The sequence below is a fragment of the Nicotiana tabacum genome, chromosome 2, assembly GCF_000715075.1.
Source record: "Nicotiana tabacum cultivar K326 chromosome 2, ASM71507v2, whole genome shotgun sequence".
Lineage (NCBI taxonomy): Eukaryota > Viridiplantae > Streptophyta > Magnoliopsida > Solanales > Solanaceae > Nicotiana > Nicotiana tabacum.
In genome coordinates this window covers 35984537-36010389 of record NC_134081.1, presented here as the reverse complement: position 1 = coordinate 36010389, position 25853 = coordinate 35984537, and the positions used below count along the sequence as shown (strand labels likewise).

General features: G+C 38.4%; 1 protein-coding gene and 1 long non-coding RNA gene across 2 annotated transcripts; one reads left to right on the top strand and one right to left on the bottom strand.

Moving 5' to 3' along the window:
- Nucleotides 1–3028: 3028 nt before the first annotated feature.
- On the bottom strand, nucleotides 3029–6151 carry LOC107815651 (uncharacterized). Its single transcript, XR_001654774.2, has 2 exons — nucleotides 5622–6151; nucleotides 3029–3228 (listed from the first exon to the last, which is right to left on the bottom strand). It is a non-coding gene; the product is annotated as an uncharacterized LOC107815651 (long non-coding RNA).
- Nucleotides 6152–20508: 14357 nt separating this feature from the next.
- LOC142166443 (uncharacterized) lies at nucleotides 20509–21613 on the top strand. Its single transcript, XM_075225744.1, has 2 exons — nucleotides 20509–20672; nucleotides 20776–21613. The coding sequence occupies exons 1-2, from the start codon at nucleotides 20509–20511 to the stop codon at nucleotides 21611–21613; spliced, it is 1002 nt and encodes a 333-aa protein (XP_075081845.1).
- The last annotated feature ends 4240 nt before the right edge of the window (nucleotides 21614–25853 follow it).

Sequence of the window (25853 nt, the reverse complement as noted above, 5' to 3'; positions counted from 1 at the left end):
TTGATGTGCGCTAATTATATTATTTTGAGTGCAGACAAGGACTATTAATATGATGGATATCAATTTGATATGATAATAAGTGTACGAGGCATATTATAAGTGATATGAGGTCTAAGGAGAGCCCTAAGTCCAAGTCAAGTTGGAAATTTCATGATAGACTAAAGTTTCAAATGGGTACGCACAAGACCAAACTTTGAACGAGCATATCTACATACATAAAAGGCGTTATGTGATGATCTACCCATCAAATGTAAGATCTTTGAGTCTAGTTATCAAATGAAAGATCTTCGAGTCTAGTTTCTAACGCTTCAAACCGTTCGTCATTTGGACATTCCTACAAGAAGTTATGACCAAATTACCAAAGGCTGGCGGAATACGATTCTGCGGCCAATTATGCGACCGCAGAACCATTATGCGATCGCAGAAGTGGTTATGCGACCGCAAAACTGGTCGCTAGGGTTTAGGGTTTTACTAGAGAGAAATATTTTTGTTTCGATGATCCCTTTTTTATCCAGACTATTGTCAATAATTGTCTTTATTATGCTATTTAGGTAAAATAATATTTTTATATTTTTACAATCATAATCTATTATTTTGAAAGTATTAATTTCAAAACAACATTTTTTATCATTTTATAGTCATTTTTTAATTTATTTTTAATTAACTTTCGTATTTTAAATTCCAACCAAAAAATAGGCCAAAATCGGACAAAAAGTGGCCCAAATCTCAGGCCCAATGATCCCAGACCTAAAACCAATCGACCCCTTATTGAAATCCGGTCGGGACCCGTTTACCTGACCTGCCCCGCCTTTTCTTTAATCTTGGCCATTGATCTCAAATGATCAATGGCCCACAACAAATCCCTCATTCTCCTTATACCCCGTCACCCAAAACCTAATCTCATTTATCTCCGCCCAGCCGCCCTAAAATCCTCTCGACTCCTCCCCTGTCTTCTGTGAAACTCTAGCCGCCTCACCCTAGACCCTCTTTGAATATGGCCACACCATTGAATATCTCCATAATTTACTTACCTTATATGTACTACTCTGTTATTACTTGCACGACCAAGGAATTACTTAGTACTTGCCTGTTTTTGGCAAGTACTGTCTCCCAGATTCAAGCCGATTGACTTTGATTTTGTGAAGATTTGGATGATATTCTATCTATATCCACTCAACAAGGGACGATTCTTACATCCCTAGTTTGATTTACAGCCGTTGGACCTTAACTAGGGTTTGAAATTATTTTGTCTCCTTTACCGGCTTTATCACTGATTGCATGCGATTTTCTTTCCTTATTTGTGATTGACTAATTTCTTCCCATGATGGTTTTGTTTAATCAAACACTATATAAATCTCCCCCCCCCCTTCCTCTAAAACAGACTTTAATCGCTGCTCTCTTTCACCCACTTATTCTATTGCACTCTAGTTTTCCTCTGAAGTTATTGGGTTCTTGGTCGGCTGAAAGTCAAGGCCACCGTGATTGGTTCATTGACTTCCTCCGGTGCAAGTAATGCTCGGAGCTCTTTCGAAGCTCTTTTGAACTCTGAACCACCAGATTTTGGGGTTCTCACTATTCTCTCTTGACTGCTGCTATTTGAGCCATTGGTGAAGCTCTAATCTTTCTCATTTTTACTCGTTAACTTGCAACTGATTAGTGTTCTTGACCCTTGCAATTTTTATTCTTGGTCAATTTGTGTGTGTTCTGTGTGCCATTACCATATGAACTTTATGAAAAAGCATGATCTAGTCACCCATGCACTCTGAATTTTAAAATGGTGCTATCGTTGTATGCTCTATTGTCCTAATGTTATTCTACAGTTCTATGTTCTCTAGTATCAAATTTGTCTAAGTCTAAAACTTCTAAGATACGCTCCAACACATGTAGTTTACTCTCCTTATGTGCAGTTAACCTGAATAACTTCTGACCTTCTTAGGTGTTGCCTGATTTTTATGTTTATGTTGACCCTGAATTTATTTTTTTGTCTGTCATGAGTTCATGCCTTGCTTTAAATTTTGTATTGAGACCTCGTGTGAAGACTTGTATTTTCCCAGAATCTCGAATATGCTAAGTCTCTCATGTTTGTAGCTAAGTGAATACCTGCTAAATATTTTGAACCATGACTACCAGTTTGTTTGCTCTAAACTTTCATAATAGGAACTCTTGTTTGACTACAAAGACTAGTTGTGATCATGTCTTCCTTAGATTTCCATGTTAAGCCATTCGTGTATAAACTGCTACTTGCTAGTGTTCATGACCATGCATGTCCTGAACTTTCATGCTTAGTTCTTTTTCTGTAAAAGACTTGTTTGTCGGATACTTTGCAATTGAGCCCTACTTATCCTAGGAAGTCCATCTTTATGATGTTATCACTTTAAACCTGTTTGCTAACTTGGGAAGTTACTGTATGTGCTCATTCTGTGTGTTTGCAAGAGTCTTTATGTTACTTTCGAATGTGTTCGTGTGCTCTTTCACCTATTACACATCACCCCCCCACCCCCCAAGATGATTATTTAGAAATTCTTGCTATTGGTAATTGCAATACTAAAAATCCATGTGTATGTGTTCTTACCTAAATTCAAAGTCATCTGAATGACGTGTTTGCACTTATGTTCCCTGTATTCCTGTTGGTTGTTAATGGGTAAACACTACAAAAAAATATTGATATTGCGGCGGTTATTTTTATGTTTAGCAGTAGTTTTTAACCGCCATAATACGCACTAACGGCGGTTTTCAAAATCGCCATAATCACGTCCGCCACAAGTTTATTACGACGGTTTCGCACAACCGCCGCAATTGTATGGTGCTTAAAATGGCGGTTTTCTATTTGCATACTATGGCAATTTGAACTGCCGCAATTGCAGTCTCACTTGTGAGAAATTAGGCCACAATGTTTTGCATAAACTGGCAGCTTTAATTGGTATGAATCATGATTATAATTGCTGTAATTTTATTTATTTATTTTTATAATTTTTTTCTTTCACATTTACCTCCTATAATGCTTTGTTACAATTTTGACATACAAGATAAAATAACCAAAATATTCATTTAAAAAAATTATTCCAATAGTACATAAGATGTAAAATTAATATTATGAAGATATTTCATAAACATAATTAGATATATATAATATGATAAATTAAAAGGGCAGTCCTAGATATAATATGCATTGTTATTTCTACATGAAGATCTCTTGGCCTATGGAGCACCACTTCCTAAATCTGGAGCCTACAAAAAAGATGCGACAGAAAATAAGTGACTAAATGTATTGTTTAGCAATAGTATTTTCTAAGGCTTCATAAGGTTTGTCAGAAAACACAATAGAACAAGCAATGTCCTAAATCGAAGCTAGAAGTATCACAGAATAACAGAGTGTATCAACCAAGTACATTTAAGGAAAAAAGATGATAAAGTGAGAATCAAAGCAAAGTCAGCAAATTTCCAAAAGTCAGCGAAGAGCAAGTCTAAAAATTTCACAGATGTAGTTCACAAAATCAAATTTCATTTGGTTAACAATTCAGATTTTATCATACTTTTGTATTCTAAGTTTTGTTAAATTTAAAAACTGGTATCTTCAGATTCACTTTTGTATTCTAAGTTTTGTTAAATTTAAAAACTGGTATATTCAGATTCACAACAGGTCACCAATATCAGGCGCGCCTAAATCTCCAATCTCTCCAATGATATTACTGAGTTGCCTTTCCATATTCAACTTCTCCTTATGCTTAAAGTGCTCGCTGCTAAGGCATTATAATTGGTTAACAAAAGTATCACCTTTTGATTGAAAAGGTCAAAAACTCAATATACTCTTATAAGCACGCTCTTACGTATATTAAAATCATTTAGGTTCGTTCTTCAGAGAATATAAAAGAGACTGCAGGAAGCTTAACTGGTGTGAATCTAAGAAGTTAAGTAAACAAACAAGAACATGATAACTTGATATAAAGACAAAATATTAAGAATTAAAACTCACCTTATGACCTTCTTCAATATAGAATAGAACTCCTTTTACCTTTTGCAAGACATGTAATACTCAGATTAGAGATCATGCCCTTTTTTTATAAGTAAAATAAATAGATTAGAGATCACGTCATAGTACTTTCTCTCCACACACCTCAAGAAAATTACTTGAACCTCTAGCTGAGTATCAAACCTTAAAATTTTAGGCTCTATGTAAAAATTTCAGAACAAAATGATAATTATACATTCTGAGTCTTTAGTCTCTAAAGCATATCTCTTTAGGTAACTTAGCTCTCTAAAAGAATGATAATTTTGGTTCAACACCAAAATAATAAGGCCGTAGAGCCTCTGAACCGAGTAAACAAATCATAACATGGTCTAACTTTCTTAACAAGTCCTATTTTGTCTACAAAATAAAGATATAGAAACACTTCCAAAAAGCTATTGTCACGTCACGTGAAACAAAAACATAAAGAAAATATGTTATTTCACATACTTTCATAGGTCTCTTTGTACATGTCTATCATGCGAGAAACCAATTCATATCTTCAGTTTATAGGCTCAAGCTCATGCATGATTATGAAGCGAAGACCTCTTTTGTGTAAGAGGCTTAGAGCCTCTAAACTTGTCCAGTCGTAGTAAATTAAACCTATATTTAGAAGACTGATTACTCAAAAGTATAACAAACACCAAAAAGCAATGAGGATTTATCAAAATAAGATATGATTTATCAATAAAACTAGACAACTCCATGTATTAACCTTGATCGGGGAATACTCAAGTAGGTAAATCTCAGAAGAAGTACCACTAGTCAAAACAAATATGCTGCAGAACTTCATAGAAGAAATATTAAAAGTCATACACAAATCTGAAGGAAGATATAATTCCTGCATTCTTTCGTAGTTCGAAAAGTTTTTATTTACAATAGCAATTCCAATCTCTACATAATGGTAAAAGAGAAGCTCATTGAGTATCAACACGGAGGTCCTTTCCTATACAAAAAGCCCACTAACATATGGGCAAGCAAAGTTAGCCTACGCAAAAGAGATATAATATGAGTGTTTTATTTTTTTAGATGCATATCTGAGTGTTCATTATACAGTGAACTGTTCAAAAAACACCAAACAAAATCAGTGCAGCAAAGTTTGCAATGGCTAGTTAAAAGCTAAGAAAGATTGCAATAATATTGCAACAATACTACAACTAATGTAAGAAGACCAATTCAATCCTTCAGCAACAGAATTCCATAGCTCATATAAGAATATATAGCAGCAGTAAATGACCATGAAACACCACTCCCCACACAGCTCTTGATGTAATCAATCAACTAAGCCTCAAAGCCTAACTAGTTAGGACCATTATACTATCCTCTGCACACAGATTCTGCTCTATGCCTACTAATCTATCTTTGAATGACCAGCTAAGGGTACTCAATTCTCTCAACCCTACACTGACAAACATGTCCCAACCAAACCAAAAACATTTCTAAGAAAATAACGATACAATCCTAACAATAACTGATATATAAAATCTTTGAAAGCAAGCAGCTAAGCATAGATCTAATGATCACAGTGACAAAGCATAGCAACACAACAAAAAAATCACAGATCCACATAAATATATATACATATAAGCAAAAAGAAGAGAAAATTAGGGAGTACCTAGGTGAACTTGATCCACATTTATCAAAAGCACGACGGAGATTAGCGAACTCCTCACGAGCTTCATCGGATACCTGACAAAAAAAGGAGAAAGAAAGGAGAGAAGATGGAGTTGCCGGCTACGACGATCTGGCGAAACGCCGCTGACGGCTTGGCCCAGATTGGTGCGAGGGAGAGAGGCAAATAGGAGAGTAGGGTTTTTTAGGGTCGGAGAGTTCTGATATCTAAGAGTTAGATGTATTGACCTTTTCTAGATAAACCAAAAACTATCTTACAATTGAAATATAAATAGTTGCCATTTAAATCGCCGTATTTTCACTTTATAACTGTGTGGTGTGGTGTTGTGAAGATGGCCGTAATTAGTTGTGTATTGCGGCGGTTTTACCTAATAAAACCGTCGCAATTTCACGGATATTTTTATAGTGAAGCAATACGTTTGCTTCTATGTTTGGGCCTGGTCTGTTGACCATGTTTGTTGTTGGATCTGAACACAGAATCCAAGTGTGCTCTATCCACCCTTGTGCACCTGGAATTTGGGCATATTGGTTTACATGAAGATCGAGGCTGGTGAATGCACAGATGCATCATTGGGTTACTTTGTATTTTTAATTGGGCCTGTAATTATTTTATTTGGGCCTGTAATAATTTGTAAGAACAAACGCTGGAAAATTAGTGAAAAGGGGTTGGGATACTCTAATTTTCGTATAAACGGGTAGAAAGCATGCCTATAGGGTCAAATGATCTTATTTGCTACTTGTTCGTCATGCTTTATGTCTGTGCACTACTTGACGATATACAACATGCCTATAGGCCCTTAACCTCGCATATCCATTTAAAAATCATGATTTAGGACTCTAATTAACTGTTAATATTGATGCTACCAACATGACTCATAACTTTTCTAGAAAGCATGTCTACAGGATCCCGACCTCGTTTGCTATTTGTTCATCTTGTCTTATTTATGTGCCGTACTTGCTAACAAACAATATGCCTATAGGACCCCATGTTAGTAACTGAAATTGTTTTCCTTCAACTGTGCTCTTTACATTCATCCGCCTAGAGATCATGACTATAAGGTTTGCAAATAAGAATTCGCCACTATTGTTTTGTCTAAAAACAGTCTAAACCTGATCGTTTAAAAATATTGCCTATAGGACTCAAAATGATGCAGTCTGCCCATTTGACAATCCATGTATGAATCCTGTACCTAATTAATTGCAACTGGTCATCCGCGCATTCACATAGAAACTATGTCTTAAGACTGACTAATCAAAATGCAGTATTCTGTAACTGCCCGTCTTAATTTACAATCAGAAGAGCATGTTCATAGGGTATTCACCTAACTATACTGCCATTACCCACCACCGTTAATTGTTATCCTCTTGACGTTCATGCAAGTCTATTTGTTGAGGTAAACACGAGCCCTTTGTGCTAATTGCATCTTTACATGAAGTCCTATTTGTTTCAACTATGTGGTGCCTAGTTTTTTCTAATTTTGAGCAGCCTAGATCGAGTCTAGAACCACCTATATAGTGGTCCAATGCCTCCTGGGTCATAGGCATGGGACGGGTAGGAATGTGTAGGGCACGACTTAGAATTGAACTAGTGGGCTTTAGGTAAACAACTTAAAGATAGTAATCGGGTAGCAGGAGATGATAATCTATGCTCGCTGGATAATATAAGCAACTTTTGTACTCCAAAGGGTTGCGAAGTATTATTTATATTGCACGGGGTGATCCTTTAGGCTAAAAATTTTAGGACCCCCACTCCCCCCCCCCCACATTATGTCTAATAGTTCCTTGTATATCTGTTTGCTTAGAAATTTAGACTTGACTAAGCTATATCTTGTAACCCCCAAGAGTTGTACCACTTAGTTTATTAATGAATGAATTATGTTCCTTCAAATTATCTCCTTTACTTGTGTATGATTTCTTCAAATAATTACTTCATCCTATCTTGAGTGACCAACTACTCTTTACTCCCTTGATTTGCATGCTCACTTTGAATAACTATTTACAATCCGATAAATCCCACATTGTTTAAAATTCGGATGGGAATCACATTTGTGGACCTTGAAGAATGCCTAACACTCTCTCTTTGAGGTAATTTGAGCCCATACCCGATCTTTGGTAATACAGACTAGTCAAAACAGAGTTATTTGCAAATAGGTGTCCTAACGTATCTTAAAAATCCTTAGGTGACGATTCTTCTCTTTTAATACCTATTTAAAAGAGTTGTCACATGTCAAAACCTACTTTCGCGAGAAAAGGAGGCGCGAAAACGACCCTAGAGGGATGGATCCTTATCCACATGTTGCATGGACAACTCACATGCCATAGTATAACAACCACAAGGACCACTCACGTGCTATCATAACTCAACCCGCAAGGATCACTCATGTGCTGCCAATCAAGTCTATATCACACAGAAAACATATACAAGAATACATGTATACGAATAATAGATAATAAATCACATACTCTTGGACTGATAAAAGTAACATGCTATGGTGTATACACGTGCGAAGTGTGCTACCACAGTTTAGATTAGGCAGATATGCCTGAAAATAAAAATTATCATGTTTGAACAAGAAATTAACCTACACATAATCTCTAGCATGATTCAAGTAGCTGAGGAAGGGGTACAAAAATATGAAGCATGATAGAAAGAAGCATAGTATCTATTACAAGTCATAACACGACCTAAGGACTACCTCGAATATGGATAAAACTTGGTGCGCACACACATACTTATCCCCTGCATGTGCGTCACCCTCGACACGTAGTCATCATTAACAATTCAAGTAACTAGTCCCTCAAACCAAGGCTAGTCAAGATACTTACTTCAAATAAGAAAAATCAACACTCTAAAATAGCCTTCCCTCGCAAATCCGCCTTCGAACGGCTCGAGTCTAGCCAAAACAACTCAATAACGTCAAATAAAGATATAGGAAATCAATTCTAAACAATTAAGCTTTAATCTTTACACAATTTTAAAAAGTCAACAAAAGTCAACTCGGGCACATATGGTCAAAACACGAGTTAAGGGGTAGCTCCCAAATACTCATAACTCTATGAGTCCGAATATATTATTAGATTCCAAAATCAAGTCAAAATCAACCCTCAAATTCCCAAAATTTATTCTCTTAAGTTGTAGGCAAAACCCCCAATTTTTCTCTTTTAAATACATGTTCCAAGTGCAAAAATCTATGGGGAATATATATACATAATCAAATCCAAATAAAAAATACTTACCCTCAAAGTCGTGATGAAAATCTCCCTCAAAATTACCTCTAGCCAAACTCCAAAACTCCAAATAATGAAAAATGAGCTATACCTTCGAAATATAAGTCTGCCCAGCGATTTTCGCATCCGGGGACAAAAACCTTACATCTGTGAGCCTTCATATGCGGTCCAAAATTGTGCATTTGTGACCTCCACTCAGCTGACCATTCCTTGCAGGTGCGAAACACCTTTCACAAATGCGAAGTCCGCATCTGCGAACCACCCCCGTAAAAGCGACCATCGCAGAAACGCCAAATGCTTCGCAAAAGCGACCACTGCCCATCTAGACTCCTCTTCGCATCTGCAAAACCACTTCTCGCATGTGCGATTTTGAACCTGTGCACCACACTTCCGCAGGTGCGATGCACTAGCACCAGACCTGCCAAAAAATATCAAAATGGTCTGGAATCCATCCGAAAGACACCCAAGCCCTTTGGGACCCCATCCAATCAACCAACTAGTCCGAATATCTAATACAAACTTATTTCAAGGCTTAAACCATCACAACAGCATCCAAAATCACAAACCACATATCAAAACTCAAGTTGCATAACTCTTAAGTTCAAGAACCTCCAAACTTCAAACCAAGCATCTGATTCAATGCTAACCAATCCGGATTATATCCAAACTTTGCACACAAGTTCCAAATGACAAAACGAACCTATTCCAAGTCTCGAAACAACAGTCCAAATCCGATATAATCAAAGTCAACTTCTGATCAAACTTATGAACTTTTCAAAGCTTTGTAATGACCCGATCGGTCATTTTGATCATTTTCATTTTTGTTTGGAGTTTCTAGGATGCGATTAGCTTCTGATTATGTAGTATGACTTGCGTGTATGGTCAGTTTTGCTTTTTGAGTGCTTCGGGATTGATTTGGAAAAATGATTCTCATTTTAGAAGCTGAGTTGGAAGAATTGACCAACTTTGACTTTTGCGTATTTGATCTCAGATCTAAGTTTTGATGATTATGTTAGGTTCAGATGGTAATTTTGGACTTAGGCATGTGTCCGGATGTGTATTTGGAGGCTCCTAGGTTGTTTTTGCTTGAATTGGTAAAAGTTTGATAGTTGAAATTTTGGAAGGTTGATAGGTATCATGACTAAAAATGCGGCTTGACCTAGCTCCGACGATTACGGGAGACTTGCGGCTACTCTGATCTTGCTACTTCCATGGCCACTCCGACCACTGGCCAGCCTCCTACGAAGGTTGGTCACTCGTCTCTCAACATCACACAACCCCTTCCAACATCCATAAACCCTACTACAATCCCAAACTACGCAAATCTCCTAAAACCTTAAGTATTAAATGCTCCCATGTAAGTTACCCATGTAAACCCAAAACGTGTAGAATTTTTACATGGCGAGCCTATTATTCAATGGAAGAAGATTGAAGTAAAATAGTCCATTGCTCAACAGGGATAACAGTTAGCAGTACTTGGCAAGTTCTCGTATGGAAAGCCTGTGATTTAAGAGTTGAGGAAGATAATTCCCATCCAATGTGAGTTGAAAGGGCCATGCTCGATTTGATTGATTTAAGACATATACGTCCTTATTAAACTGTCATTGATGGAAGATTATATTCATCTGCTATCCAAGCGTGCCTTTTACTTGAAGGTACAAGGGGACTCATGACAGATACGATGCACCAAATGGAACCCATGGTGGAAGCAAGAAGAAGAGATACCTATAGCCATTGCGTGGATCTCGTTCTTAGATCTGCCCCCTAATTTATTTGGCAGGGAGTTTGTGTTCTCTCTAGGAAACGCAGTTGGTAGGCCTCTACATGTAGATTTAGCCACTCAAAATGGAACAAGACCTAGTTGTGCCAAGGTGAAAGTAGAAGTGAACCTACAAGCTACATTGCCCTAATGAATCAAGATTATTGAAGAGGAGGATGAAATTGGTCCTGAAGAATCAAAATGGGTAAAAATTAAATATGATTACATGCCCAAATATTGTAGAACATGTAAGAAGCAAGGACACAATGAGAGTGAATGTTGGATTATTCATCCAGAGTTACACAAAAAATTTGATGAAGAAGATGAAGACCAAAGGAAGGAAGGGGATAATGTTAGGCTAGGAGATGTTACTAGGACAACTGCAGCTTCGTCTAAAGTTTTAACAAGTGGTAAAGTACTGGAAAAACTTGTACCAAATACTACCAAAAATGAGTGGATGCAAAGAAGGAAGAACAAGTATCAAAGAGATAGTAGAGGCTATTGTCACGACCCAATTTCCCTCTGTTTGGGTATCGTGATAGCACTTAGTTTTAGGGACTAGGTAAGACTAACATTAATTGAAACAACAACATTATTTAAATAACATCTAACAAATTGAAATAGAAATCTCTTAAAATTTACAATTCCCAAAATCCGGTAGTACAAGTCATAAGCTCTACAGAGTGTTTGCTAGAAAACCTCTAAATACAACTGTCCAGAAATAGGAATAAACAGTGCAAAATAAAAACTTGAAGGTGACTCCAAAGCCTGCGAACGCAGCAACAGGTTTACCTTGAGTCTCCACAACAACAATCCACATAACTAGCTAACGAACAAGTACCTGGGTCTGCACAAAAATGTGCAGAAGTGTAGAATGAGAACACCACAGCAGTGCCCAGTAAGTATCAAGACTAACCTCGGTAGAGTAGTGATGAGGAGCAATCAAGACACCCATTGGTCTAATAAACTGAACAGGTATAAGTATATGAACAACAGAAGTATGATGTCTACATAAGGACTATGCAATATGGCTTACAATACAGTAATGGCAATAAGGAAAGAAACAACAAGTATCAATGGAATATCATGAAAATGACACACACAAAGTGAATGGGACACAACCTAAATCCGGAATCACAAATACAACAAGGACAAGTAATAACTCAGCAACTACAACCGCTATTACATCAGGTTTTAGTCAACAACTCCACGAGGTACCAGACCTCGGACAAATAACAACTCACGGGTCTCAATACCTAAGCCCTAAAACTTGGCATCCTGTGCCCCCATAACACCTCATAACCGCACTGACGACTTATGTGCCAATAGAGCCATTCTCACATAGAAGGCAAGTAAACAAGGGTGAGCATCTATGCTCAACAATATCAAGAACACCTCTTATCCAATAAGAGTGCTTAACTACGTGTATGCTTGTGCAAATGTCCTAACATAGTCCATATCAGCAAATAAGCATAAGGAAAAAGAATGGACAACACGTAGAATATTTTCTCACAACTTTCACAAGATAAAGCTCACACAGGTACGTATACCACTACACAAATATCATAACAAGAATGCCCCCAGGCCACAAATCAATCCCTGACACAGCCCACCTTGTCTCGCCACGTGTGCAATAGTAACATAAATGCCTGCCTTGTCTTGCCACGCGTGTATAATAATGTTCCCACCTTGTCTTGCCACATGCGCAATCCACATATATATATATATATATCCCGCCTTGTCATGCCGCATGTGTAAATATCAATAGTAACAATAGCACGGCAGACACCTCATGCAACCCCATAACAACAACTGTATGACAGAAACCTCGTGCATCACAATAATAACTACCGCACGACAGAAACCTCGTGCATCACAATAATAACAACCGCACGATAGAAACCTCGTGCATCACCACAACAAGTACAACAATAACAATGGCAATAATACAAAGTATGACAAGTAAATCAACTCAAGAACTTTAATTCACAAAGAAACGGTAGAACAAGTTCACAAGGAATAACTATAGTAAAGAATACTAGGCATAAACAGAACAATTTAACAAGGGAAAACTAATATGTAGCAATGATCCCACAATATACAATTCAGCAACAAGGAAGCTAACACGAGTCAAATAATTCCAAATAAAGACAAGTCGACTAAGATATAAGATATCTAAACTTCTTTTAAGGTTGAGAAATTACGAAGGATATTCAACAATTCAATTAAGGATAAGCAGCGTAAAGATAATCATAACCCCAATTAAGATTGAACCATTATAAGATGAGATAATAATAATTCCAAATAAAGATAAGCAGATATGAAAAGATAGCATGACAATAGAAGAGGTAAAATCTTCAGTTAAGTCAGATAAGAGTCAAATAGGCCGTAAGAGTCAATCCTAAAAGCAATTAATTCTAATTAAAGCATGTAGAGGTGAAACTAGTAAATAGGAACTTAATCATATCAAGAACAACTTCATATTCAGTGAATATAAGGAACTAAGAACCCTAAAAGGCTTCCACAAATAAGTCTGAGCACGCACTTGTCACCTCGCGTACACAGACTACAGTCAACAAAGAAGACTCAAATCCTAAGGGGAAATGCCCCACACAAGGTTAGGCAAGATACTGACCTCAAAGAAGACAGACCGATACTCAAAAATGAACTTCTCGGGTGAAATGACCTCCGGACGGCTCAATCAAAATAACAAGGTTAGGCAATCCCCCACACAAGGTTAGGCAAGATACTTACCTCAAAGAAGACAGATCGATACTCAAAAATGAACTTCTCAGGTGAAATGACCTCCGGACGACTCAATCAAAATAACTTCAAAGCACAAATAAAACTCATAAGAGACTATTCCGGATCATAAAGCCTCAATCTTTATAAAAATCTAAAAATCGGTCCAAAAGTTGACCCCAGAGCCCACACCTTGGAACCCGACATATTTCACAAAATCCGAACACCCATTCCAATATGAGTCCAACCATACAAAAATTATCAAATTCCGATACCATTTCCTCCCTCAAATAATGATTTTTCATTTTGAAATTTTTCTTCAAAAACCACCATTTTCCTCAACTCAAAATACAAATTAAATGATAAAAATAAAGATAAAAATCATGGAATATATTAAATTCTAGGTGAAGAATACTTACCCAATCGGTTTTCTTGAAAAACCCACAAAGAATCGCTCAAAACCGAGCTCTAGAACTCCAAAAATGGTGAAAATGGCAAACCCTCGGAATAGAGGACTTTATATGGTGCCCAGGTCGCGATCGCGGAGATTGGGTCGCGATCGTGGAGAAGAGAATTGAGGCTGCCAAGAAAGACCCTTCGCAATCGCGAGTGAAGGGGCGCGAACGCGATGAACAATGGGCAGGAGCTTGCACGAACACGGGGCAAATGATGCGAACGCGAAGAAGAAATAGCCAACAGCCCCCAGCTCCTAATTTCTACTACGCGAACGCGAGGGAACAAATGCGAACGCGAAGTAGAAGAAAATAGACCTTCGCGATCGTGAGAGGTACTATGCGAATGTGATGAAGAAAAAATGGGGCAGATCAACAGAAAACTACGCGATCGCTACTGGAGCTATGCGATCGCGAAAGAGAGCACCAGACACCAGAAACCAACAATCCAAAAAATAGAAGAAATAGGCCCGAGGCCCATTCGAAACACACCCGAGGCCCCCGGGACCCCGTCTAAAAACAAAAACAAGTTCCATAACCTAACACGGACTCGCTCGAGGTCTCAAATCACATCAAACAATGTCGAAACTATGAATCATACCATGAATCGAACTTATAAACTTTCAAATCTTGCAACTTCTAAAACCCATTCCGAAACCTATCAAATCAATCCGGAATGACGTCAAATTTTGCAGGCAAGTCCCAAATAAAATAACGGAGCTGTTCCAACTCTCGGAATCGCATTCCGACCTCGATATCAAAAAGTCCATTTCCGGTCCAAATCTCCAAAAATTCGACTTTCGCCATTTCAAGCCTAAATCAGCTACAGACCTTAGATTCACAGTCCGTACACGCTCCTAAGTCCAAAATCACCCAACAGAGCTAACGGAATTGATAGAACTCCATTCCAGAGTCGTCTTCACACAGTTCCGACTATGGTCAAAATGCTAAGACTTAAGCTTCTGTTTTAGGGACTAAGTGTCCCAAATCACTCCGAATCATTCGGTAATTGAATTCAACCACGCACATAAGTCAATACACATAATACGAAGTTGCTCAGGGCCTTATGCCGTCGGACGGGACTTAAATTCTCAAAACGATTGGCCGAGTCGTTACATCCTTCCCCTCTTAAACAAACGTTCATCCTCAAACGTGCTAAGAATTGCCTCGAAGTCTTCAAATCACTAAAAGTACCTATCCAACATACACCAGTGGGTGACCTCGCGTCACACCAATCCACATAAGCCTGACGACACCATCCCAACTGTAATTCACCCTTTCTACCAAAACCGATAAGCCTTAGAGTCAAAATTCTCACCTCCCATTTATATTCAAAAGACCCGATTCTAAATCCATAACCGGTATCAGTCTCAACCAGCTGTAACAACTCATGCCTACGCCCACAAGGTACGACCACTCAACATGACACACCACACATAGGCCCATAATAACAATTCTGATCATAATAGCTGCCCGAAATCAAAACCAGCCTTATATCCGATAGGAACCCGATTCAAACCTCCACAACACTGACAACGATGCAAGAAACATGAAGACCCCTTCATTACACACCCGAATCAACAAGTCACAACTAACACCACCGGGCATACACCCCGCAAGCTAAAACTCAAGAAGCACATAACGAAAATGACTGAATATGTAAAGAGAACACATAAGGGAAATATCAAACATGCCCGACAGGCATAACTCTCTAACAGTACCATACTACGAATCATTTCAAAAGAAAAAATCAAAGTACATGAACAAATCATAAGGATCTCATCCTGGTATAACCTTCCACCACCAACTTGTCACGACCCAATTTCCCCTCTGTTTGGGTACCGTGATGGCACCTAGTCTTAGGGACTAGGTAAGCCTAACATTGATTGAAACAACAACATTATTTAAATAACATATAACAATTTGAAATAGAAATCTCTTAAAATTTATAATTCCCAAAACCCGGTAGTACAAGTCATAAGCTCTACAGAGTGTTTGCTAGAAAACCTCTAAATACAACTGTCCAGAAATAGGAATAAACAGTGCAAAATAAAAACTTGAATATGACTCCAAAGCCTGCGAACGCAGCAGTAGGTTTACCTTGAGTCTCCACAGCAACAGTCCACACAACTAGCTAACGAACAAGTACCTAGGTCTGCACAAAAATGTGCAGAAGTGTAGAATAAGCACACCACAGTAGTGCCCAGTAAGTATCAAGACTAACCTCGGTGGAGTAGTGACGAGGAACAGTCAAGACACCCACTGGTCTAATAAACTGAACAGGTATAAGTATATGAACAATAGAAGTATGATGTCTACACAAGGACTATGCAATATGGCTTACAATACAGTAATAGCAATAAGGAAGGAAACAACAAGTATCAGCGGAATATCATGAAAATGACACACACAAAGTGAAAGGGATACAACCTAAATCCGGAATCACAAATACAACAAGGACAAGTAATAACTCAGCAACTACAACCACTTTTATATCAGGTTTTAGTCAACAACTCCACGAGGTACCGGACCTCGGACAAATCACAACTTACGAGTCTCAATACCTGAGCACTAACACATGGCATCCTGTGCCCTCATAACACCTCATAACCACACTGACGACTCACGTGCCAATAGAGCCATTCTCACATAGAAGGCAAGTAAACAAGGGTGAGCATCTATGCTTAACAATATCAAGAACACCTCTTATCCGATAAGAGTGCTTAACTACATGTATGCTTGTGCAAGCATCCTAACATAGTCCATATCAGTAAATAAGCATAAGGAAAAAGAACGGACAACACGTAGAATATTTTCTCACAGCTTTCACAAGATAAAGCTCACACACAGGTACGTATACCACTACACAAATATCACAACAAGAATTCCCCCAGGCCACAAATCATCACAAATCAATCCTTGACACAAGCCACCTTGTCCTGCCACGTGTGCAATAGTAACATAAATGCCCGCCTTGTCTCGCCACACGTGCATAATAATATTCCCACCTTATCTCGCCACATGCGCAACCCACATATACATATATATCCTGCCTTGTCACGCCGCATGTGCAAATATCAATAGTAACAATAGCCCGACAAAAACTTCGTGTAACCCCATAACAACAGCCGCACGGAAAAAACCTCGTGCATCACAATAATAAAAATCGCACGACAGAAAACTCGTGCATCACAAAAATAACAACCGCAGGACAGAAACCTCGTGCATCACCACAACAAGTATAACAATAACAATGGCAATAATACAAAGTATGACAAGTAAATCAACTCAAGAACTTTAATTCACAAAGAAAAGGTAGAACCAGTTCACAAGGAATAACCACAGTAAAGAATGCTAGGCGTAAAGAGAACAACTCAACAAGGGAAAACTAATATGTAGCAATGATCGTACAATATACAATTCAGCAACAAGGAAGCTAACACGAGTCAAATAATTCCAAATAAAGACAAATTGACTAAGATATAAGATATCTAAATTTCTTTTAAGGTTGAGAAATTACGAAGGATATACAACAATTCAATTAAGGATAAGTAGCGTAAAGATAATCATAACCTCAATTAAGACTGAACCATTATAAGATGAGATAATAATAATTCTAAATAAAGATAAGCAGATATGAAAATATAGCATGACAATAGAAGAGGTAAAATCTTCAGTTAAGTCAGATAAGAGTCAAATAGGCCGTAAGAGTCAAACCTAAAAGCAATTAATTCTAATTAAAGCATGTAGATGTGAAACTAGTAAATATGAACTTAATCATATCAAGAACAACTTCATACTTGGTGAATATAAGGACCTAAGAACCCTAAAAGGCTTCCACAAATAAGTCCGAGCACGCACTCGTCACCTCACGTACACAGACTAAAGTCAACGTAGAAGACTCAAATCCTAAGGGGAAATCCCCCCCCCACAAGGTTAGGCAAGATACTAACCTCAAAGAAGACAGACCGATACTCAAAAATGAACTTCTCGGGTGAAATGACCTCCGGACGGCTCAAATCTAATCAAAATAACTTCAAAGCACAAATAAATCTCATAAGAGACTATTACGGATCATAAATCCTCAATCTTTATAAAAATCTAAAAAACGGTCCAAAAGTCGACCCCCGGGCCCGCACGTCAGAACCCGACAAATTTTATAAAATCCGAACACTCATTCCGATATGAGTCCAACCATACAAAAATCATCAAAATCCGATACCATTTCGTCCCTCAAATCATGATTTTTCATTTTGAAAATTTTCTTCAAAAACCACCATTTTCCTCAACTCAAAACACAAATTAAATGATAAAAGTAAAGATAAAAATCATGGAATATATTAAATTCTAGGTGAAGAATACTTACCCAATCGATTTGCTTGAAAAACCCACAAAGAATCGCTCAAAACTGAGCTCTAGAACTCCAAAAATGGTGAAAATGACAAACCCTCGAAATAGAGGTCTTTATATTCTGCCCAGGTGTTTGTGCATCATGATCGCGGAGATGAGAATTGAGGCTGCCTAGAAAGACCCTTCACGATCACGAGTAAAGGGACGCGAACGCGATGAACAATGGGTAGGAGCTTGCGTGAACGCGGGGCAAATGATGCGAATGCGAAGAAAAAATAGCCAACAGCCCCCAGCTCCTAATTTCTACTACGCGAACGTGAGGGAACAGATGCGAACGCGAAGTAGAAGAAAATAGACCTTCATGATCGCGAGAGGTACTATGCGAACGCAATGAAGAAAAATGGGCCAGATCAACATAAAACTACGCGATCGCTACTGGAGCTACGCGATCGCGATAGAGAGCACCAGAAACCAACAATCCAAAAAATAGAAGAAATTGGCCTGAGGCCCATCCGAAACACACCCGAGGCCCACGGGACCCCGTCTAAACACACAAACAAGTTTCATAACCTAACATGGACTCGCTCGAGGTCTCAAATCACATCAAACAACGTCAAAACTATGAATCACACCATGAATCAAACTTATAAACTTTCAAATCTTCCAACTTCTAAAACCCGTGCCGGAACCTATTAAATCAACCCGGAATGACGTCAAATTTTGGAGGCAAGACCCAAATAACATAACAGAGTTGTTCCAACTCTCAGAATTGCATTCCGACCCCGATATCAAAAAGTCCACTTTCGGTCCAAATCTCCAAAAATTTGACTTTCGCCATTTCAAGCCTAAATCAGCTACAGACCTCAAATTCACAGTCCAGACACGCTCCTAAGTTCGAAATCACCCAACGGATCTAACAGAACCGACGGAACTCCGTTTCGGAGTCGTCTTCACACAGTTCTGACTATGGTAAAAATCTGAAGACTTAAGCTTCCATTTTAGGGACTAAGTATCCCAAATCACTCTGAATCATCCGGTAATTGAATTCAACCACGCACACAAGTCAATAAGCATAATATGAAGCTGCTCAGGGCCTTATACCGTCGGACGAGACTTTAATTCTCAAAACGACTGACCGAGTTATTACAACTATATTATTTTCCTTGTAGCGAATACTACTGCCGAGACAACACATGAGAACAAAGAGTCAAAAGGAAAGGAGAAATCAAACAACAATGGTGCTACTGAGAAACATTTCTCAAAAGTATTGCAAACTAGTAACAATTTTGCATTACTGGAGGAGGGTGAGATTGATGTAGACAAACAAATAAAGAAAGAAGCTGTAGAGAAAGTATTACACAAGGAGAAGATTGAGGGAAGGGAGGCAACAGATGCAACTCCTAATGCAACTGGGAATGCTACTGAAAAATTGACTCCTAAGAAGGCTGGGATTCAAATTGCAAATAAAAAAGTTCCTAATCCTAGCAAGGAATGGATTAATGAGGCAAATAAAAAGGAAACAATAATTGAATGGGTTCATAGGAGATTTGGAACTGGTAAGGAGGAGCTGAGGGAACTTAATATCATGACTAATCATTCCTCGCTGGACATTCCATCGCAAACACATGATGATTCCATGGACAATATTATAAAAAATGAAGTACATTCTAATAGAGCTTTATGGAGTGATGAGGTTGAGATATTGGAGGAAATTACAAATACAAAATATAGTCCCAGGAGCAAGGAGGAAAGAAGTAACAAGGATGAGAAAAAGGCAGATTATATAAGCCCTAATGCTACAGTAAACCCTAAGGGTTCACAAACTATGGTTGCAGCTGTAGAAGGGGATACTAAACGATCAACTACTTTATCATTTAGGGCAGGTAAAGGATCACATGAAGAGGCTATTTATATGAGTGGATCAATAGAGGAGGCTTCAACAACTACACTGGCCAATGGAACAGTAACTACTGAGCTGCTTGCTACAGTGAACCCTAATTTTGGTGATGTTTACAATCTTCAGTTCAAGGCGATACAAGAGGCAATGAGAACCAGGGAATTGGGTACTGGGGGTTTGAGGAAGCTACAGGAAAAGCTCAAGATCAAATTGAACTTGATGTTAAGGCAGGTACACCTGAAACTAGACAAAGTAATAATGCCATTCAACTTATTGCTCATACAGTTGATGATTCCAGAATTTTAGCTAGGAAAACTTTCAGTGTTAGCAGTGGCATATTGGCTAAGGGCCTTCTCATTAACAATAAAGGTCAAAGGGAGCTGGGAATGGCAGCTAAAACCATGAATCAAATCCTTTGGATATTCAAGTGGTAGGTGAAGACATGGGTGAACAAGAAGACTTAGGTGAGGATATTGAAGATGAATCAACGGCTGTCAATATTCAGCAGGTATCTAGGAATGGAGATATTTCACCAAGGAGTCTTGACACTAAAAAATCAACTGGGAAACATACAAGGAAACAAAAGGAAAAGTCAGTACCTGTAAGGTTACAAATAAAGAGAAGTGGGATCTCTATAACCGAATAATCCTATGGATAATGCCCTAATTTGGAATGTGAGATCGATTAACACACAAAAAGCTTTCACTAGGTTACTTAACCTTCACAGAAAGTACAACTTTTATTTGATTGGGTTGATAGAACCTTGGCAAGATATTAACAAGCTAGAGGAGTATAGAAGAAAGCTAGGGATTCATGATGCCTATGCAAATATAAATGGCAAGATATGGGCATTTATTGATGAAGATATTGATGTGGAGATTATCACGGATATGGAACAACAAATGACTTTAACCTCATTTCACAAAAATCTTGGAAAAGAATTGATAGTGACACTTGTATATGCCAAATGTGATGCTGTGGAGAGAATTGAACTATGGGATTCTATGTACTACCTTGCATCCGACATGGAGTCACCTTGGCTAGTTGGGGGTGATTTCAATATTATTTTGTCTGAAGAGGAGAAATATGGTGGCCTTCCTATTTATCTAAGGGAAGTAGCAAATTTTGCACATTGTATAGACACTTGTGCACTATATGATCTTGGATGCAAAGAGAGCCTATACACTTGGTGGAATGGGAGATCGGATATGGACTGCATATTCAAAAGACTTGACATATACTTGGCTAATCAACAGTTTCAAGATATGTTTCCAGCTTTGGAGGTTGAATACTTGATCAAGTACGGTTCTGACCATGCTTCACTAGTATTATATTGTAATGCTGACATTGTCCAAGTTAAGAAGCCATTCAAGCTACTTAATTTTTGGAAAAAACGTGATACTTTCCTGAGAGTTGTCAAGGGGCATTGGAACACCGATAGTATGGGCAATCCTTTCATAGTGTTTCAAAATAAAATAAAGGATGCGAAGAAGGTATTGTCAGCTTGGAGCAAAGAGACATTTGGGGACATATTAAACAGATTGTAGCTATGGAAGATGTTATAAAGGTGCATGAAATTGAGTTTGAGTTTCATCCAACAGCTCAAAATAGAGCCAAACTACATAAGGTGGAGGGAGATCTAACTAGATATTATCATCTAGAAGAAGCATTCTCGAGGCAAAAGGCTGGTTTGCAGTGGTTCAAGGATGGTGACAGAAATACCAAATTCTTCCATGCTCATGTTAGAGGAAAAAGGAAGAAGCTGCAGGTATCTAGAATATTGGACAACAATTACAACTGGATTGATTCATAGGAGGAGATGGCAAAGGAAGCTGTTGAGTTCTTTCAAGCTCAATTCACTGAGGAGAAGATACCAACAAACTTTGAAATAATCAGTCATGTACCAAAGATGATCTCTGAGGAGCAAAATGATAGATTATGGGAAGAACCAACAATGGAATAGGTCAAGGCTGCAGTATTTGGGCTAAATGGGGACAGCGCAAGTGGTCCAGATGGATTCACCGGGCAGTTTTACCAAACTGCATGGGAGATCACTAGTGAAGATGGGTAGAACATGGTAAGGGCTTTCTTTTGTGGTGCTGAGCTTCCAAAATTTATCACACACACAAACTTTGTACTGCTGCCTAAGAAGAAGAATGTACCAACCTTCTCAGACATGAGGCCAATTAGTTTGAGTAATTTCTCAAACAAGATCATATCAAGGATGATTCATGAAAGGTTAGTTGATCTATTGCCTACTCTTATATCTCCTATTCAATCTGGCTTTGTGAAGGGCAAAAGTATAGTGGAGAACATTATCTTAACTCAAGAGATAGTGACTAATATAAGGATGAGAGGCAAACTATCCAATGTGGTGATCAAATTGGATATTGCCAAGGCCTATAATAGGGTCTCATGGAAGTTCTTGGCTAAAGTATTAAGGCAGATGGGATTTGGTGAGGTGTTTATTGACATGATATTCAGATTAGTGTCAAATAAGTGGTATTCATTATTGCTAAATGGACATGCAAATGGCTTCCTTAAATCATCAAGGGGTGTAAAGCAAGGGGATCATGTATCTCCCATATTGTCTATACTGACTGCCGAAGTACTTGGTAGAGCTTTGGATGTATTGTTTGACAATCCCAACTTTATAGGATTTGAGAATATCAATTATGTATCTTATGCTGATGATACAATCATTTTTAGTTCTTCACATTAAGGGGCAATCCAGTTGATTATGAATGTATTAGAGGAGTATGAAGCAGCCTCATGTCAGAAGGTTAACAAGGAGAATCAACATTCTATATGCATGAAAAGGCTCCTTCAGATAAAGTCAATACTGTGTTCCTTATCACTGAAGTTTAGAGGCAATCCTTCCCTTTCACTTACTTGGGCTGTCCAATATCCTATAGTAGAAGGCAGAAGTGGTTCTATAAGGATATAATTTTCAAAGTGCAACAAAGACTACAATCCTGGAAGGGCAAATTATTATCCATAGGGGGAAGGGCACTGTTGATCTCACAACAACAACAACAACAAAAATAAAAATGACCCAGTGAAATTCCACTAGTAGGATCTGGGGAGAGTAATGTGTACGCAGACTTTTTCCCAATCTCGAGGGAGTAGAGAGGTTATTTTCGAAAGACCCTCTGCTCAAGAAGACGAAAACAGACAATATCAGTATCACCAATAGAAATCACAGAAAATAACATCATGGAAATGAGAAAGTAGATGCAAAGCAAATGCGATAGACAATACATAGACCCGGTACTATCGTAAACGAATAAGTAGTAAGACACAATATTGCCACTAGCTGATATCGACAAAAACCTACCAGACTAGCCTCACAAAGGTACGAAGTAAGGGAGACTCAACTACCTCCTAACCAACAACCCTAATACTCGATCTCCACAACTTCCTATCAAGAGCCATATCCTTGGAAATCTGAAGCCTCACCATGTCCTGCCTGATCACCTCTCCCCAATACTTCTTAGGTCGTCCTCTAACTCTTCTCGTGCCCTCCAAAGCCAGTCGCTCATACCTCCTTATCGGAGCATCTGGGCTTCTCCTTTGTACGTGTCTGAACTATCTAAGCCTCGCTTCCCGCATCTTGTCACCAATGGGAGCCACACCCACCTTCTCCCGAATATCTTCATTCCTAATCTTATCCATCCTAGTGTGATCGCACATCCACCTCAACATCCTCATTTCTGCTACTTTCATCTTCTGGATATGTGAGTTCAACTGCATATGTAATTGCTGAGCTACATAGAATGTTTGCTAGGTTCTACTGTAGTAACTCAGGAAATGCTAGAGGAAAACATTGGGCTTCATGGGAGTCTTTATGTCTTCCTAAAGATGAGGGAGGTACTGGATCTAGATCCCTTCATGATGTTTCTAAAGCCCTATTTTTAAAGTTATGGTGGAACTACAGAACTAAAGATACATTATGGACTACATTCATGAGAAATAAGTACTGTAAGAAGATCAATAAAGTATTGGTTCCTAGGAAAGCTGGATCACATGTTTGGAAGAAAATACTTCAAATGAGGGATCAAATAGAGCATCAGATTTGGTGGCAATTAAAAAGTGGAAATTCTTACTTCTTGTATGACAACTGGACTGGACTTGGACCTCTTTATCATGCTTCAGGTCCAGATAATTGGTCTGATGAATCCATAGTACATTTGGATGAAGTTGTGGAGAATGAGGCATGGAATGAGGATCAGTTGAGAGATTTAGTACCAGATGAGTTAGCAAATCATATTATTGAAACCATTACACCACCTTCAGCTCACAATCAGAATGACAAGCCATGGTGGAAACTGGAAACCAAAGGTAAGTTCTCAGGAAAGTAAGCTTGGCAGTACATAAGGAAAATAAGACAAGAAAGCAAATTGTACAAGTTTATGTGGGTCAAGGGATTGCCATTTAAAGTCAGCTTGTTCATGTGGAGGCTATGGAAAGCAAGGCTACCTTTGGATGATTACTTTTTAAGGTTGGGATACTTCAGAACCTCAAGATGCTGGTGTTGTAGACATCCTAAGGAAGAAGCATTGCCACATGTGTTCCTAAAATCTCTAGTGGCTAAGTTCATCTGGAAATACTTTAGTGCTCCAGCAGGGATTAATATAGAAGGTAATCAGCTTGTACAAGTTGTCAATGAATGGTGGAGAAGACCAGTGAATGCCAGTTTGAACCCAGTGTATCAGGCTGTGCCTAGTTTGATTGTATGGCACTTGTGAAAAATGAGGAACTCGGGATTGCGAGGGAAAAGTGTGTCCACCAATAGGTTGATTTTTCAAATCTCAATCTCCATTCAAATGTTGTTAAAGATAAGAAGGCCAAACCTCACAGGAGTTACAGCTAACTGGCCAGATTTACATGATAAACTATTTCACCATATTCCTAAATTGAAGTATATTAGAGTGTTGTGGCACTTGCCTTCGGTAGGATGGATAAAACGTATTACAGATGGGGCATGTAGAGGGGACAATGGGGGAGATTCATATGGTTTTTGTATAAGATATGGTATTGGTGATCTCTTATATGCACAAGCGGATTCAATTGAGGATGCTACAAATAATATAGCTGAAGCACAGACAATTCTGGAGGCTTTAAGGTACATGATCCAATTACAGTTTCCTCCATGCGTAATTGAAACTAATTCATTGCTAATGAAGAAGGTGCTGGAGGAGGTTTGGGAGCCACCTTGGAGCATAGTCCAATATGTGGAGGAGATTAAGGCCTTAATGACTAGGGGTTTGTTCTAGGTTGAGCATGTACTACGTGAAGGTAATAAGCTAGCTGATCATTTAGCTAACTTAACATTGGAGCAACATGCTATGATACAGGTCCACTCCTTTGAGGAGATGGACACACACGGAAGGAAAATTTTAAACAGTGACAAGCTTCAGATACCCTATATTAGGGTAAGAACAACCAAGCCAAACTCTAAATGATGAAGTACTGGAAGAACATGAGAATGATGAGGAGGATTTCTGTTAGGACTGGAAGTTTTGACAAAGGGGAACTAACAGGAGGAGGAGATTACATGATACTTCCTACTCAAATCCATATGGAGGAGAGTAAGAAGATGTATTATACTAACATAGTTTGCTTTTTTGCAGGTACAATGTTTGGAGCTGAAGTTTATGTTATGGCCAAAGTTTTTTAGGTGGTATTAGCATATTCGATGCTTATTCACAGAAGGTGCAACCACTACATTTACCAGTTCAAAAAGATAGAAAATAAGCAATCAAGGAAGCCTCTCACAAATATACC

Excerpts from the sequence above, each read along its gene's own strand:
- LOC142166443 (XM_075225744.1), top strand. The coding sequence starts at position 20,509 with ATGGGTGAACAAGAAGACTTAGGTGAGGATATTGAAGATGAATCAACG. Across the intron at positions 20,673-20,775 it reads GAAAAGTCAGTACCTGTAAG|GTTACTTAACCTTCACAGAA; the intron begins GTTACAAATAAA and ends AGCTTTCACTAG.